At 43.8% G+C, this 16754-nt stretch overlaps 1 protein-coding gene across 12 annotated transcripts in view; it reads right to left on the bottom strand.

The window, feature by feature from the left end:
- The window catches only part of CPEB3 (cytoplasmic polyadenylation element binding protein 3), a 181726-nt gene that overhangs the window by 17846 nt on the left and 147126 nt on the right, over window positions 1–16754 (bottom strand). For 11 of the 12 annotated variants that reach the window (XR_004972187.1, XM_036336608.1, XM_036336607.1 and 8 more), the window contains 2 exons: window positions 15745–15859; window positions 6233–6414 (listed from right to left, as the gene is read on the bottom strand). Coding sequence is in view for 11 of the 12 variants with exons in the window: in XM_036336608.1 (XP_036192501.1) it covers window positions 6233–6414; window positions 15745–15859 (297 nt within the window). In the remaining variant the exon portion in view is untranslated. Of the gene's footprint in view, window positions 1–6232; window positions 6415–15744; window positions 15860–16754 lie in introns of those variants that run through there. The other variant, XM_036336610.1, reaches the window with a different exon arrangement.

Here is a 16754-nt window from a genome sequence, read left to right as displayed (position 1 = left end):
TTCTAGTGTCAAATTCAACTGCTTACTCTTATATTAAGGATTCTTAGTGGAACTGAGTAGGCATTTTCAAAGGGGAAAAAAAAAGCATCAACCATTAGCCATGGTCATATGATTGGGCAACAGCACAATTTAGATAGGCCAGGCTCTACAATAATACACATCAACACCCGTACAGCCTAATAACTTTCTGAAGTGGTTCATCTATCATTGTTTACCTGTGCAATAAGCAATAGGATAGTTAGGCTGTTTCTTACTACTATGAGACAATAAGATTAAGCCTCTAAGAGGTTAAGAAACTTGCCCAACATCACACCATGACTGGGAGAAGAGTTAGGAGTGTAGCTCACAGCTCCCAAGTCCCAAGCCAGGACACTTTTTCACTACAGCCATGGTTCTCTGAATGGTGAGGATCGGAGTGGGTGTGGGTATAACCCCCGTTAGGTACTTATGCTCATACCCTACAGATACCCCCCCCCTCCAGTAGTGTTCTAGGGAACCTCTATCCCGTGAGAGTGTATCACATGCCTCATGTGTGCTAAGGCAGAAGAAAACTGAGAGCCACCATGGTGGGTGCTACACAACCTTGATATCGTCAACACAGGGACTATCACCAATTGGCTGATAACTGGTGAATATCGGCCATAAGATATGCTTAATGTAACCCTTAAAGGATTTATTTCAAGATGTTAATTTGGAGCTGCATTGGCTCATACTGACTTGAAAAAAGGTGTTACATGAAGACAGCATAAAAGTAAAAAACAAAGGCAAAGCAACGATTAAAAAAAGCACAGGAAAATTTCGAACTCCTTTTGCTAATGTTCAAAATAACCGACAGACATACTAGAAGATCTTGATAAACTCTAGCTGTGCCCTGCTCTGTGCAGAACAGGTTACCTAAAAGTATGTGAACTATTGAAACATATGTAAAACTCACTGCGGGACCTGTGATCGGACTTGCGGGTTCCTAACCCAGGTCTGTGGGAAAAGCACTTCAAGAATAAGTGGGTCTGAACCAACATCAGACCCTGGATAAGCAGGAAAATTCAGGAGGGGAGTCCCGAGAGCAGAGGCCGCTCTGCCCTTAATGGACAGGCGCCTTCAGAGTCTCTAAAGCTCTCCTAAAGTTTCCTCTGTTGCAAAATAAAGGGGGTTGCATCTGGTCATGCCTAAGGTTCAGTCCAGCTTGAATGTTAGTATCAAAGAACACTTTCTGATGGTTTGAACAGCAAAGCCTAGATTTCTTTATTACTCAAGGAAGTGTTCATAATGAAGTAGGAAAGGCATGCTGTGCAAAGTGCCCTCTGGTGGATGGCGGGATATAGCAAACGTTGGTCTATAAGGGCTTTCCCCGAGCCACCTCTCAGTCAGCCTTCATTCAGAAACTCACTCATTCATCTGCAAACCAGTAACATGTACCCACACTGTACCAAGTATTAAGTATCAGCAACTAACATGAAAGACATACAGCCATCGGCCTCAAGGGTTGTATGGTCTAACAAGACATTTAAGCAGTGCAGCTGGTATTATGACAATGATCTATGGGGAAGAAATAAGCTCCACTAAAAATATTACAGGGAAGCTGAGACCATAAGGAAAAGTGGCTATTGGGCAGGCCGAGGAAACAGCATGTATAGTACTCCTGAGAAAGAGAGAAAAAGGCCAGCTGTGACTGGCTCCCGCCAAGGAAGAGAGAGCTAAGGCAGGCGAATGGTGTAGTCCACACAGGGTCGTGTAGGCCATGGTAGGTGAGAACTCTGAGCTTTGTCCTAAGGGCAGTAGAACATAATCCAAAGGTGTAAAGGAGGGAAGACATGATGCACAGATGACTTCACAAGGTCATTCTGGTTTTCATGCACAGGATGAAGGGAGATGGGCTAAGGATGAACCGGGGAGACGATGAGAAAGCTGCTGCAGGCGTCCCGGGGATCGGTGAGAGTGCCTCACTCCACCAGCCTCGAGAAACTCCCATGGTTGTTTCCAGTCCTCGCTCTCCTCCCATTTATCACCCTAACTTCTTCCGCACATTTCCTGAGTGCTACCCAAGGCCTCCGGGCACAGGTGGCAGAGTCCAGATCATGGCAGCTTTGTAAGGGACCATCAGCACCAGCCCCTCCACCTGCCAGTGCTTCCATTTCCAGGCACACCATGGCAAAGAGTCTGCTGATGTGCACACTGGTCAGCCCACTCTAACAAGTCACGCATTCTCGGGGACCCTAATCACAGCTATTGCAGGATTCAGAAGTTTGCCCTAACAGCCCGGGCAACCTTGTTCCAGGAACTTGGAAGAGTACTGTTTAAATAAGTAGGGTCCCCCTCCCTGTAACGAGCTTAGTGAAATTATACAGGACAAATGCTGTGCCCCTTCCATAGGGGTTACTGTCTAATTGATCCTCTTATTGCAGACTTGAAGGCTGAACATGAAAATACCTCTTCCTATGTCCTAAAACCGCCTGTGGTGATGGTTGTGGAACTATGTGTTAAACCATACACTTTACATTGGTGATTTGTATGGTATGTGAATTATATATCTCCATAGAGCTGTTACCAAGACAACATATAAAAAGAAAAGCACCACCTCCTTCTTAAAGATGACGTAATGGAGAGAAATGACAGCAGAGATGAAAGCACTAAAGCTTCAGGGTCAACGGCTCCTATACATGTTGCACATCGACATATTTCCTACTCACAAGCAAGCCCCAAAGTCTCTAAGACGGTGAGAAGAAATCAAACCTATAAAGATTGTATTTTCCCCACAAACCACTCTATCTAAAAGCTTAGCCAGCTCAGCCAGCATGGCTCAGTGTTTGAGTGTCGACCTATAAACCAGGAGGTCACCATTCGATTCCCGGTCAGGGCACATGCCTGGGTTGTGGGCTCAATCCCTGGTGGGAGGTGTGCAGGAGGCAGCTGTTCAATAATACTCTCTCATCATTGATGTTTCTCCCTCTTCCTTTATCTCTGAAATCCATTTTAAAAAGGCTGAGCTAAAGAGCAGCAATTATAGTAATAATAATAATAAATGCATAACCATACAAACTCTCCAAAAATATGTCTTTTTGAAAAAACTCGGTTGATACAAAAGAGGTAAAGGGAACATACCAAATTTTTCTTCATGTCCCTCCCCCGTTTACCCAGGAAGGTGCAAGCTGAGAGCACCCACCTCGCACCGTCCCCGAGCTCTCAGGGTCTCGGGCACACTGCTCTGTGGGCTACCACTCCAACTCTCCATGAGAGGCAAACAGTGAGGGGTGAGGGCTGCAAGCAGGAAGCAAGTGGCCCTTATCATTCCATCGCCAGCTAAAAAAATTCACTGACGCCACTGATTCTGCACTTATAATGATGCAGACAGCAAAGGAGGCCCCTCTGACCAGAAAGGTAATAAAAATTGATGTTATTTAAAAGAGCCACAGTCCTGGTTAAAAAGACAACTCTAGGATTACATCCGAAGGAAGGAGAAAATAGACTGCAGCCTCTTGGAATTTGCAACAGCATGAAAAAGGGATTGTGGACACAGGTGAACATCTGCCCCCGCCTTTGAGGACAGCAAGTTCCAAAACCTTAGTGATGAGACCATTGCCAAAAACCTGGTGGGTTATGCAGGAAAGAAGGAATTCTCTGCAGACAATCCCGAAGAGAGCCCCCAAGAAAGGAAAAGGCCACCATCTGAGGAATACTAACGTGCTTGTACAGGGTGGACAACGTGGGGTTTACAGTTGTGAGTACAGCAAACAGAGTCTATTCTTGTATTATTGTTTATTAATTATTGTGCTATTTATTTGCATGACAACTGTAAACCTATTTTGCCCCACCCTGTGTATAATGGGAGCTCTCTGCCAAGCTCAAATGCAAGCTTTAGGAGAAAGGTAAATAACAATAAAGCTAGGAATGAACTTGAGCCTGGCCGGCGTGGCTCAGTGATTGAGTGTCGACCTATGAACCAGGAGGTCATGGTTCGTTTCCCAGTCAGGGCACATGCCCGAGTTGCAGGCTTGATCCCTGATCATGCAGGAGACAGCCAATTAATGATTCTCTCTCATCGTTGATATTTCTACCTCTCTCTTCCTCTCTGAAATCAATAAAAAATATATATATATATTTAAAAAACAAAACAAAAAACTAGAAATGAACTTGAAAAAGCATCTGTGAAGGGCACAGTTAGCAGAGGCTCAGAATGCCAGAGACAATAACATAAGGCAGTGTTGGCTGTGTTCAAAGCCAAAAGAAATCAACAAGAGGACAGCACAACAGACTGGGGGGAGGAAGCGTAAGGGTCACAGAACAGGGAGTGAAGCAGGAGCCCAACTGGAGGTGGAAGCAGCGTTTCTCTCTCAAAGCAAAGAAAGCGGCCTCCACAGTGCTCAGGGCTGAGCAGGAGCATGAAGCAGGGTGGGGGGACTCCCACTTTCAAGGATTTCCAAGTCTCCCACTTGGATGACTCACCCCAGGCACTGAAGGAAGGAACGGACAGGCCCCCTTTTGACTCCATGAGGATGCAGATGGCATTCTGTGCCCACAACAACGGTTCCCTGTACATCCGGATAGTGTGTGACAGGTAGTACCTCTGCTGGGACCCTCAACAATCTTGGAAGATACAAAAGGCTGCTACTACTGCCCTCGTTACACACTGACGCTCAGGGCCTAAGTGACCTGCCGAAGTCACACAGCCCCTGGGACAACACAGTCTGGGCCCAGCAATGTGACTCTGGCCTAGTGCTCTAGTCACCAACCCGTGGACCTTTTCCACCGAAGCTTCAGCAGAGCAACCAACAGCATTCAAGCCATGGGATGTTAATGACATCAGTATCACGTGCATTTGTAGCAAGGTGGATATGTAAACCAGCAAGTGCCGGTCACACATCTACCTAACTGCCCGACAGCTCTGGCTGTTCAATCCTCAGATCCCAGTGAGACCTCAGACCCGCCCCAGGAGGTGCTACAGAGGAGGACCCGGGGCTCCTGGCATTAAGGGACTTGCTTGGGGTCACCAGCGGCTGGTGCAGCAAAGTGTTAAAAGTATTGGACTCTGTGGGATCGGGGTGTTTCAAAAATCTGAAATAGAGTTATTTTATTCATCTTAATTAAAAAACACACCACCACTACTTACTTTTAAGGAGCTCAGTGATGTAGCAAATTGATTTTTTTTAAAAGCACTGGCTTTTACAAGACTGAAAATATAATCTTGCTGAATATTTAAAAATCCCTCACCAATTGAAATTTTCACCCTCTCAGAAACTTAAGTCTGCTGCACAAAATTAACCAACATTGAGGACAGGTGCCTGCTCAGTGTGTCCCCCAAGAGCATCCTTTGCTGGGAGCATTAACAAGCACCGTACAATTGCACAGGAACATGCTCTTCTCCTGTCTGCTCTTTTGCTGTATTAACACAGGCCCCGGAGTAACACCTACCGCCTTCCATTCCCCCGAGCTCCCAGAGAATGACAGCGCTGGGATTTAAGGGAGGTAAAGCTGTGCCGGTCCACAAAACAACTGAGCGCACCAGCTCCTCAAACCTGCCTGGGGTCCCCCTTTAGATCAGGAGAAAATCCGAATGCCCCCGGTGGCCAGGCAGGTAATGCCAAGGAGCAGGCAGGTAATGCGTGCGTGTATATGGTATGAGCTGTAGAACTCAGGGAGGTGCAGGGGGCACTGGAGGGGGAGTGCCTCCTGGAGAGGCACCCCGACCTGGAGAGGCACCCCGTCCTGGAGAGGCACCCCGACCTGGAGAGAGGCACCCCGTCCTGGAGAGGCACCCCGTCCTGGAGAGAGGCAGGGAGAGGCTGTAGAACTCAGGGAGGTGCAGGGGGCACTGGAGGGGACAGCAGCTACTTGGTTCAAGAGAAATGGCAAGATCACCATTTTATGGGTCAGCATTAAATGTTAGTCCAAGTTTGCTTGTTGTAAGAGCACCACCTGGGTCAAACAGGTCACCAGCTCTCACCCTTCGTGAACGCATGTTGGCATCATCTTTTGCACAGCACTGGCGTGGTAGCTAAATCCTGCAGGGTTATTTTCATAAGTGTGACATCGCCCTGGAGAGAGCGAGGCGGAGGTTTCATTAACACCTTCAATACCAAGGGTGCCTCTGTTTCAGGCAGCCTAGGTGGGCTTGTGGACTGACCCCAGGCAAGGGAGAGCTGCTCGCTTAGCAGCACAAGGTGCTTTTCCTCCCAGGTGCGGAGAGAGCAAACTTCATTTCTTTCCTGTGGCAAGTACGCCCTGAGCAGTTGCTTACCCGTTTGTCAATGTCATTGTGTTGGAGCTGCACAAAGCGAGCGCTGATGGCTGCGATGTAGCTCTGCTGATTGGAGAACGCCACGCGGCCAGCACCTTTGGGGTACTTCAGCTCTGGGTCCGTATCAATGCCAGCATAGCAGACACCACCATACAAACGGTCCATGATCATTGCCAGTTCAACTGCAAGAAAATGAACACAATTCTGTATAAATGTTTAGAAGGAACTCCTGACGAGGAGCAGGAAGAACTATTTAAGAATCATGCAGTGTAACTAAGAAAAGGAAAACCCATGTGAAGTATTGTGACGAGTGTCCACATCAGTCTTACAACCTCAAGTAGGGGAGATCCTCATAGGCTATTTGAAAATAAAAAAATTAAAAAATAAAAGAATTTACACACACACACACACACACACACACACACACACACACACAAATTTACATAATCAGAACTTCAGCAACAGGATTAAAGGAATGATCTATCAGTAATCCTCTTGTTCTAACTGCTTAGTCTACTGGAGTGGGCCCTAGGTAGGCAAAGCATTTCACGATGCCCTAACAAGTTATTAAGAGACAGCCCTACTTACTGACCTCTGAGACTGAAAGCAATTACTAAAGTTACACTGCTACAGTTAAGATTAAACTGTAGAAAGAATGAAGTCATAATTTTAGCTAGAGGAAATATGTTTAGAGCCTTAAAGTAAAACTCTACACTTAAAAAAATGACTTTTAGAGTTATATTTTATCCCAACTGGGAAACCTCCAGACTAACCTCTCACAGGAAATTCTTAGTAATACTAGTAATGCAATGAACATTTATTGAGCACTTATAATGTGCCAGGAAACACTAAGCTGCTACCAAGGCAGTAAAAACATACCCATCCTGCACCTGCTAAAAATCCAGAGGTTTAGTCTGCAATCCTTGTCACATTTCTCCTATAGAAATCTTTATATTTGTATATTTAAGATATATATACAGAAAACATTTGGAAAATGATCCATTCCAAAGGTGTGACATTCTAAAATGATCTCACCAAAAAGGTACCATGGAGAGAAATGTAGCAGTTACTTACCTGGATTCAAATTGCCTGAAGGTAATTGTTTACTTGATACTGGACGGCACCTCCTCCAGGTACGACCATTCCTTTCAGGCAACTCACATAGTTTAAGTCCAAAATACTTAGCCCTAACCCTGGGGAATGACTCATGAACCCACTTCCTACAAACACCGACATATGGTGTTTGGAAAGGAAAAGACAGTGAGGAAAGATGATGACCTGGCCACCGCCGGTGGGCAACGTCCATCACAGAGCAGAGCCCCACAGGAATCGGGATCTTGGGGGAAGAAAAGCAGCACAGCCTGGTGGGGCAGAGGAAGAAATCTGCAGCAGATACAAGGGACGAAAGGTACAAGAACCCCACCAGGATTTTACAAGCAGAAGGAAAGCCAAGTACTACCGGGTTCCTGTACTATGAAGCTGCTGAGGCAGGTAAGAAAAGCTATGTCCCCATGACAGAAAGGCTGTCTTTTTTCTTTCTCTTTTAAAATATTTTTATTGATTTCAGAGAGGAAGGGAGAGTAAGAGAAACACAGAAACATCAATGATGAGAGACAATCATTGATTGGCTGCCTCTGCATGCCCCACACTGGGGATCGAGCCTGCAACCTGGGAATATGGCCTAACCGGAAATCGAACCATGACCTCCTGGTCCATAGGTTGACGCTCAACCACTGAGACACACCAAATGGGCCTGTCTTTTTTTCTTAACTTCAAAATTTCTTCCCATTCTAGAGTGCCTAATATTGATGATTTTTCTAAGTGCCCATTTTTAATAGTAAGAGTGACCTACAACCAATAGGTAATTTTCAGAAGGTGAGGAAAGAAGCTAGCAATCACTAAGTCCAAGAATATGTGCTTAGGGCAGAAAGCCATCCCAATGATCCCATTATGATCAGAATGACTGAGTCACACCAGCCAAGGGGACACTGCTGATTAGCACTTAAGTAGACCTTGACTACAGTCTTGAGGCAGGACCCAGGAATCACACTCAAATGCCATCATGATGGTGCACACACTCTGAATGTCAGAGTTTAGTGAGTCCTTACTCTTCACCCCAACAACCTCTGATGGCTTGAGGGCCTCCTTACCTAACTAATGTTATTCCAGCTACAGACACGAAGAAACTAAAGGCAGAATTCATTCATTGTAGTCATTCATGAATTTCCCTGAAGGTCAAATGGGCTTAATAAAAATTAAGCACAGATTTTCCAAAGACCTGGCTTCCTCTGGAATGGAATAAACACCCCCTCAGGCTGGTGGATGACCAGGAGAAGAATGCTGGCAAGGACCGAATGGCACTTGTCTTCCACCTTCGGAAGCACTCGAGAAAGTGTCTGATTTAGAAAGAAGGTACACTGGCTGTATGCCTGCAGCTCCAGCTGACGCGGGGAGTTACTTAGCCACAGCTGCTTCTATAGCATAGTGGTCTCCAAAGGAATCTGGGGGGCTCCCAGATGCCAGAGAAGGCTCCTTCCACAAGCAGACACTTTCCACTGCTTCGCAGATGTAGCTGCTGGAAAATCATCTTCACGTGCCAAAGATTAGGTCGTGACTTATGTTGCTGGCAGTTAGGTACTTTTGATAAGAAACAGAAACCCTCACTCACTATGCTTTTATGAAAATTATGAATAAATCATTTCCACGTATAAGCTGATTATACACAGTCATTTTCTTGGCCACCAAAAAGTCTGCAGACGTTTGAGCCAGTGAAGCCTCACTTAAGGGAAGAGCAATTCGTTGAGAAGCTAGAAGCAACCAACGTGACTAAAGAAAGAACTTCTGGGGGAAAGAGTATGAAGATTTTCCATCTCTCTTTCTACCCGAATCTCTCTTTTAATGACAAAACATCTAACACGGTGAATACCCCTGAAGAAAGGTAAATAAATGATGGTCAAAGAAATGTTGTTTGTGTTTGGTGCTTTACTCAATTAGCAAGTCTTCACTAATAGCACACTTCCGGTGGGCTACACTCAAACACCACAGAGATATGGCATTTAAGTAACTCTGCTAGTACTTAAAGTGACATTACTGAGAAAAGTAACCACTTGGTAAATACAGCTTTAGGGGGAGAATGTAATTGAATTCACCCACTAAGTAGATGACTAACAGAAAGGCAGAGCAAGCCTTCCTCAAGGCCTATTAAGTTTTCAACCTGAAATAATTTTTTTATAAAGAAAGTACCAGTTCACCTACAGATGTCAGAATGTACAACTACTTTTAGAGCCTGGGTTTTACAGGCTTCTTTACAGTAAGTCTCATCAGTCCACGTAGGGAAGTCCCATATAAATTCCCTTCCTCTGATGGGGGCAAGCTGAACCAGGAAGAGGGCTACTGACTCCAGTACTTGGGAGGAGGAGAGAAAATTAGAAGAAAGGCAAAAAGGATGTGGCAGAAGTCAACTAAAACCTGCATGGGTCTATTGATGTTGTGTGATCTCAACCCTGCTCATGAAATGTGAGCCTTTGATCGAAGGTGTAACTTACTTGGAGAGTGTGGGCAAACCACCTACTAAGCCTGTGACAGTGACTCCTCATTCTCAACCTTCCTCTGTAGAGGCCAAGGACAGTGTGGCTCCCAGAACCACATTCTTTACATTTAACCCGAGGAAGGTGAGGCAATACAGGTGAAGGCTGGGATTCAGACAGATGGAGGTGACAGCAGGCATAGACAGAGTCCATGAAGAAGCCAGGAGTCTCCAAACTACTTTTTATGTTTTCTTTCCTATCGAGACAGTGTTCACAGGGTCTGCTTGGTCAGCACAGGGGTAGGAAATGAGCAGGTCTGGTAGCTCTAGCCAAGGGCATTCTGCACTTTGGATAAGCTCTGTGTTCCCAAGACACTCAAGTCACGTCATAAATACCTGTTTCATTATAATAGCAACGCCACTATGGGGCTAGCTCACACACTGGCTCTTGTGATGACCTTCACTGTGCCATCACCAGAGAGGGAAACAAGAATACTGCAGCTGTATGTAGCACAGCGCATCCCCCTGAAGTCCTTCAGTGGTCACTATGCCTCTGAAGTTCAATCTGAACCCCAATTACAGTTCCTTGGATTTGCTCCTGATTCTTCACAGAGTTCTGAAGGGGGTTTTAATTCACCAGAGAGGAAATCATGATGACTCCCTCATCTGACCCCAGGGTCCTGTTCCTATCACTTAGTTGGATCTGAAAGCCAGCCATCAGGCAATGTTTAAGACTCAGATACTATGAGAACCAGGAGGAGCAGGAATGAGGCTTCCCAAGGGGGAATATCAACACATTCATCTTTCCAGATTTTAAATTGTGAATCTAGAAGCCACATTTCTTCTCTCTGGACATAAGAACGAAGCAGGCGGGAAAGAGGCAGAAGGCACCTCAGGGGGAGGAGGTGGAGGGGGTCTGGACTTCGGAATGAAAGGAAGATCCAACTTGAAGGTGGACTTTCTAGGTTTACAATTGCCAAGTTGGTTCACAAGACAGTTCACGCATCTTAAATGGGGAAATGTGCTCACAAGCTTTCACTCTGCATCAGATGTTGGGAAATTAAAAATATTTTCAAATAAATGATATGAACAACCAACAAAGCCAGAGAGATAGAGTGTTTAACTTGATTAAATTGAGCTGGTACCAAGGTAACTGTTACTATTGTTACAGAGACAACATCTCAGACCTCAGCTTGATAAAGAAGCTCATTTCTGTGCAAAGAGCCCCAAACTTGTTGTCTGGAGATCTGAGTTTGAGTCTTGGCTTTTTTGCTTATAGTGGCCTTGGCTGATCACTCCCTCTGAACCCTGCTTCCTTATCTCTACAATGAATTCTACCACTGACAACTTCACAGGGTTATCACGAGGATTAAACATCCATGAGCGCTCTGAACACACTGCTGAGCACGGAGTGGGGCTCGAATGTTCAGTTTGGTCCCGGGGTGGTTTTGGCCTCTACTCATAAATCCTGGCTTGGCTTGGTTTCTGCTCCATAAGCACCAATTCTTCCCAGTCTTACTTTGGCTTTATGCTAACGTTACTCAACCTGCCCATGATATGGCAAAGTTTGACATCAGCTGTGGGGGAGAGAGAACACAAATGCATACTAACATTAGAAAATCCTTAACCCTCAGGGCAATGCAGTCCATCAAGTCTGTATGCCAAATCTGGAGTTTATCTGGGACAACTCGTACTGAACCTGGGACTCAGTAAAAGAAATAGCTCCTACTACTGAGAAGCATGACATAAGATGGTTTCTGCCTGCCACCACTTCGTAGAACAACAACAAAAGCTACCGTTACTCCTCTTTCCTGAGTCACAAATCAGAATGTGACTCCTGCTACAAGTGAACTATCAGAATGCCTGCACAGAATGTCTGAAATAAGTGCTCTTGGAAAAAATTCAGGCTGTAGGTCCTCTAGATGTATGCCACATATCACTGACTATCTACCTCAGTTTTTTTTTTTCTTCCCTCTACAGAAAATTCATGCTCACAACAGTCAGAGGGGGGGAAAGGCAGAGAAGGAAATTTTAGGATTCATCACAGAATATTAGACAGGAAAGAATGGTGAAAGCCATAGTTAGGAAAGGCCTAAGGATGAGCAAATGGTAGGTCGGCTCCAAGGACTGAGATGGGATCTCTGAAGATCGAGCTCTTAGCAGGACCTGGACTGGTGAACTGTCACGAGGAAGTCATGAAGGCGAAGAACAGCTCACATGCCTCTCATCAGAGGACACGGAGGGCTTTTCAAGCCTGATCGAAGTTGGAAGGCGCTGGGTCCCAAAGCTTGATCACCAAGGCGATATTCAAATTAGACATCTAAGCCAAGAAGGTGGAGTCAGAGAATATTCATATTTATAAAGTGGGGGAGCGTACAGGGGCCAGATGCCTCATTCCCTACTCTTTCCTGGTAGCCTCATAATCCCCAAGCCTGGCACTTATTTCCTCTCAGAGCAGAGATACATTCTAGAGAGGCCCTAAGGCCCTAGGGATATGCAAAACAGGGCCATTTCTGTACTGAGGGAGACTCAGGAAGACCCGCTGCTTACATTACGGAATGAAGAGTGAAAATACGCTGTGTACTTCCAGGTGGAGAACCAGACAGACTACCTACCCCTTTCCCTGTGCTCACTCTGAAGAAGAATCTGCATTTTAGCCACATGGTGGCATGGTGAGTCTGCCTATCGCCTTCCCTGGCCTGGGGGTGAGAAGAGGTGGGGAGTGGAAGTGGAACAGGAGCCGAGAAACACCAGGAGACTTCAGGCAAGCTGTCCTTGGCTTGCAGCAGACTGAGGGAGGGAGAGGAGACAGTAGGAACGTGTATTATTTGACCTAAAGAAACCAACAGGCAATCTATCTAGCCTTGGGTAAACTCATCTAGATTTTTCCACTGATATTTTCCCATTTTCATTTATCTGGGCCTGTGATTTTTTTCACTCCCCCTCTCCTCCCAACTTGAATTTATAAAAAGGAAGGCTTGTTAAATGACCAGAAAGAGCAAGCTAAACTCAGGCTAATACTGCTTAAAACAGGTTGCCTTGTTTCTTTAGAAGTGTTTGTGTGTTTCTGCCTGGTGGGGTAAGGACTATATTTACAGTAATTTATTAGTGACAATGATCTTGTCTTAGGGGAAATAGCAAAGAAAAATAGCCTCACAAGATCCAAAGGAATAATTCTTGAGTGATAACATTTCAGTCTCCATTCCATGTTAAAGGACCATTTTTGGCCCAGGATGAGGTGAAAATCAGTCTGGACACCTAAAATTTCACCTGCTGAGTACTGTCACCCATCTCTGGTCCAGGATCACCCTGTATATAGTACCTGAAACAGGTATGAGACTGTTCAAAATTCCATAACCACAATGCCCTCTGGAAATAATAAAAAATGGCCCGAAGTATTTAGAAACCAAATTTGAGAAACATTATGTTAAAGAGCATAATTTAGCATCCACTTCATTGAGTTACTCTGCATTCTATGAACGCGTTTCTCGCCTTCTGTCCTGAAATCGGCGGCTCTGCAGATGATGACCTGTCTAACAGGACAGCGAGACGTTCACTCGGTTTGGCATGACCTGCGCTCGCCCAGTGTCGCTCACACAGTGGATGCTCAATAAATGTTATTGTTCAAGTGAACTGCACTTGAACAAGAACACTGTCCAGTTGAAGATGGTCTAGTGAAGTCAAATGAATTCCTTCAAACACAGCCTTCTATTCCAGGCACACACCAGCCCATGAAGCTCAGTGTGTTCCAAGGAAGCCCAATTCTCTGCACATGGGCAAAAGCTGCAGACGTTAGCTCTTTTCGTTCAGATTGCATGGCATCCAATCTGGAAGTCTTGGATAGATAGGAACATTCTAAGAGGCCAACAAAGATGGCTTAGCCATCTAGAAACTATAACTTAGTCAGCTACAGTTATGGGAGGTGCTGGCATGGACGGACACTTCCATCAGACAAAGTGACTGTGGGTTACTAGCCACATAATTGCAAAAATAAAACTGAAAGACAAAAATTTTAGCTTAGCTTAAAAAAAATAACTTAAGAGACTTACAAAGAGGAAAGCATCTAGGTGGGGAACACAAAATCCCACCTCTGATGAGAAAATTAAACATAATTCTTGCCTAATCCTAGAACTTGCAACATCTTGCAGACACGGGATGTTGAAGAAAGAATATAATCTAGCACCTTGGAGTTCCTGCCCTATGGTGTCAGTGTGATCTTAGAAAAGTGTGAAAATGGATTTATAAAGGGAAAACCATATAGAAGCCCTTGCCTATCCCTTCAAATCATTAAAACAGAGAGAGTAAAGGGTGAATAATAAAAAAGGAAATTTAATTTATAAGCTATTGTGTCAGTGACTTAAAAATAGACATTAGAAGCTAAAGCCGGTTCTGTTATTTTTATAACTGTGGGGCTTTTTCTTTCAGAATTTTTTTTTCAGATTCCCATCTAGGAAAAAAAGAGAGGGGCTAGAATATTAAAACAAATTTGTGCTCGCAGTTAGGTGCAAAAAAGAACAGCTAGAATACTAGCAATGAATGTCCATTTACACTGTTAAAAGACAGCAAAAGGGATTTCTCTCTCACTCCAGTCCTAAATCTAACACTAGTTGGAAAAAGTCAGGAATATTCCATAAGGCCCCCACCTACATGTCCTTTTCTAAAGCAGACGCAGCTCAGACACAAAGGGCTGCATCTACCAGCGCCTAGTGCTGCTTGGTGGAGTGGCCCTCCCTGGACTTTCTTCTCTGACAGCAGATCATGGAAGGGGTGGGGCAGCTCTGCTGCTTTGCTTTCGTTCTTTCACATAGTTTCCAGGAAAATGAAAGTAAGACCCAAAGGTATTTGACTTTCTGAAATACCACAAAATTGCAAACTCCACAGTCACAAAGAAGATGTTTTACAATCCTTCAAATAGAATAATGCATATATTTTTATGCAGGCCCAAAGTGATCACTTAGAACTAGATTGAAATGGAGATTTAAATAAATATATTTAAAATGTTGAGGGATGTTTGGAATTAAGAACTCATCAAAGTCATAGAGCCAGATAGGTGTAGGCACATTTTACATTTCATAATTGTTCTCACAATTTGGTTTTAGTGATCTCTGCTTTCTCTTTTATGTTTTAGGTAGGATCAAGTCTACCGGCTTACAAATCACACAGAGATAATGTGCTTTCACAGCTATGGTGGCAACAGTAACCTATCTTTTCATCTTCCTTTAAAAACACAAACTCAATTATTTTAAACACTTTAAAAACTTAGTTCCTGCAAGTAATTTTGTTATATTCCATTGGCAATAGCACTGATCCACAACTGATGAGACTTGTGTTTGGATTTATATATTGATGTCATCAGCTCAGCATCCCTTCCACTGCCCCAGTCAATTATGACGGCCCAATCCCAGCAGGAACAATGATTTCCTCATCGGGAAATAACAAAAAATAAAATAGGGAAGCTTTATGAAAAGTCATCATAAAGATGCCTGCATACATAATTCATTTTTCAAGCTGTATAAGAAAAAAAATAGGAACCTGTTTCACTTGGAAAGAGTTCAGTCTGACACTCAGTGGCACGATTTCCAGCCGTGGTTTGACTGTCACTGAGGGCACACGGCTGCTTGGGGACATATGGGTAACTTCTCTTTCTGTCATACATTACAATGCTAACTGGCATAAGAACGCACACTGCCAAATGTATTGTTACTATTTTTAAACTATGTGGTTGAATAGGAAAGCACTAAATAGAATTCATCCTTTCAAAATAACATTTTAATGAAATTCACTCTTGCACCATCAGGAAATAGAACATTTTGGGAGGAAACATTCAATTTTGAAAGCATCAGCTCAGCGAAACTGACAGGAGAGCATTCTTTTTTTGGAGACTGTGTATAATTGACCGGAAACCTAGAAAATATTGAAGACTAAATGCATTGGGAATTTTGTTGTTGTTGGATTTTGTTGTTGCGGTGTTACTATTTCCACTCACCAGCTCGAAGGGGTCGTGGAACTCCCCCAACAAAGATAGTTTTTCTGGGGTCCAAAGGCTGAGAACCATCCATTACAAAGTCACTGTCACTTAGGTTCCATGGTCGAATTTGCACCTGAAAAAAAGTTGTTTACTTGGTCCTTACTTCATTTCCATCAACCCCAAATGAGAATAAGGTGACTAAAGACAAACCCACTGATTTGTGCATTTTACAACATACACAACCCAAACAAAATCCAGTTATTATTTAATGTAATCTGCATTAAGTGCCTTTCGATAGAACTCTTGGGAAATCTACTTGTAGGTACTATACTCAACACTGGAGACATATACCATGAAACCTTCAAAAACCATCTGTGGCTTTTAAAAAAAGCAGTCTTTTAGAGAGAGATTCTGGGTTTTGGATCAGATCCATATTAGCAAAAGACAGACTATTTATCAACTGTCGTAGTACAGCACTTGGCTTTGTAAGAGCTCATCTGAAGGAAGGGAATGGAAACATTAGAAATATTTTTCTAAAACTTATCTGTATGTCTGGCTTTTAAATTCTCATCACCCCCTAAAATTAAAACACAGATCTTTCAGCAATATGATTTCACATGGATTAACACTCATCAAGTTAGCACAGAATTACCAGTAATATCAAATAGTGAAGTTACCTACTTCGGATTTATCTGACTTTTCTAAACAAGTCCGGGTAAATAAAGGCAAGCATAGAAACTGAAGAAAATTCTCAAAGAGTAGAAAAAGGAATCTTCATGACATAGTTCTATTTGTTATGTCTCTTGACTGGGAAACCAACTTCCTGTCCATTGTTTGTACTGTTTTATCAAATGATAAAAAATAAGGTATTTCATCAGAATCTGAACCTTAAAATATATTCCTTTCCATCCATAACTGAATTATCAAAGAAAAGCTTAAAAACAAAAACAAAACCCTCCCATACTGAAAGGTGAGTTTCAGCACTGCCTGAAAAAGGACCAGTCACGTGCGTTCCAGGAGGTGGCTAG

The sequence above is a fragment of the Myotis myotis genome, unplaced genomic scaffold (assembly GCF_014108235.1).
Source record: "Myotis myotis isolate mMyoMyo1 unplaced genomic scaffold, mMyoMyo1.p scaffold_m19_p_15, whole genome shotgun sequence".
Lineage (NCBI taxonomy): Eukaryota > Metazoa > Chordata > Mammalia > Chiroptera > Vespertilionidae > Myotis > Myotis myotis.
The sequence above is the reverse complement of the archived record's forward strand: the minus strand, read 5'-3'. Positions and strand labels throughout refer to the sequence as shown.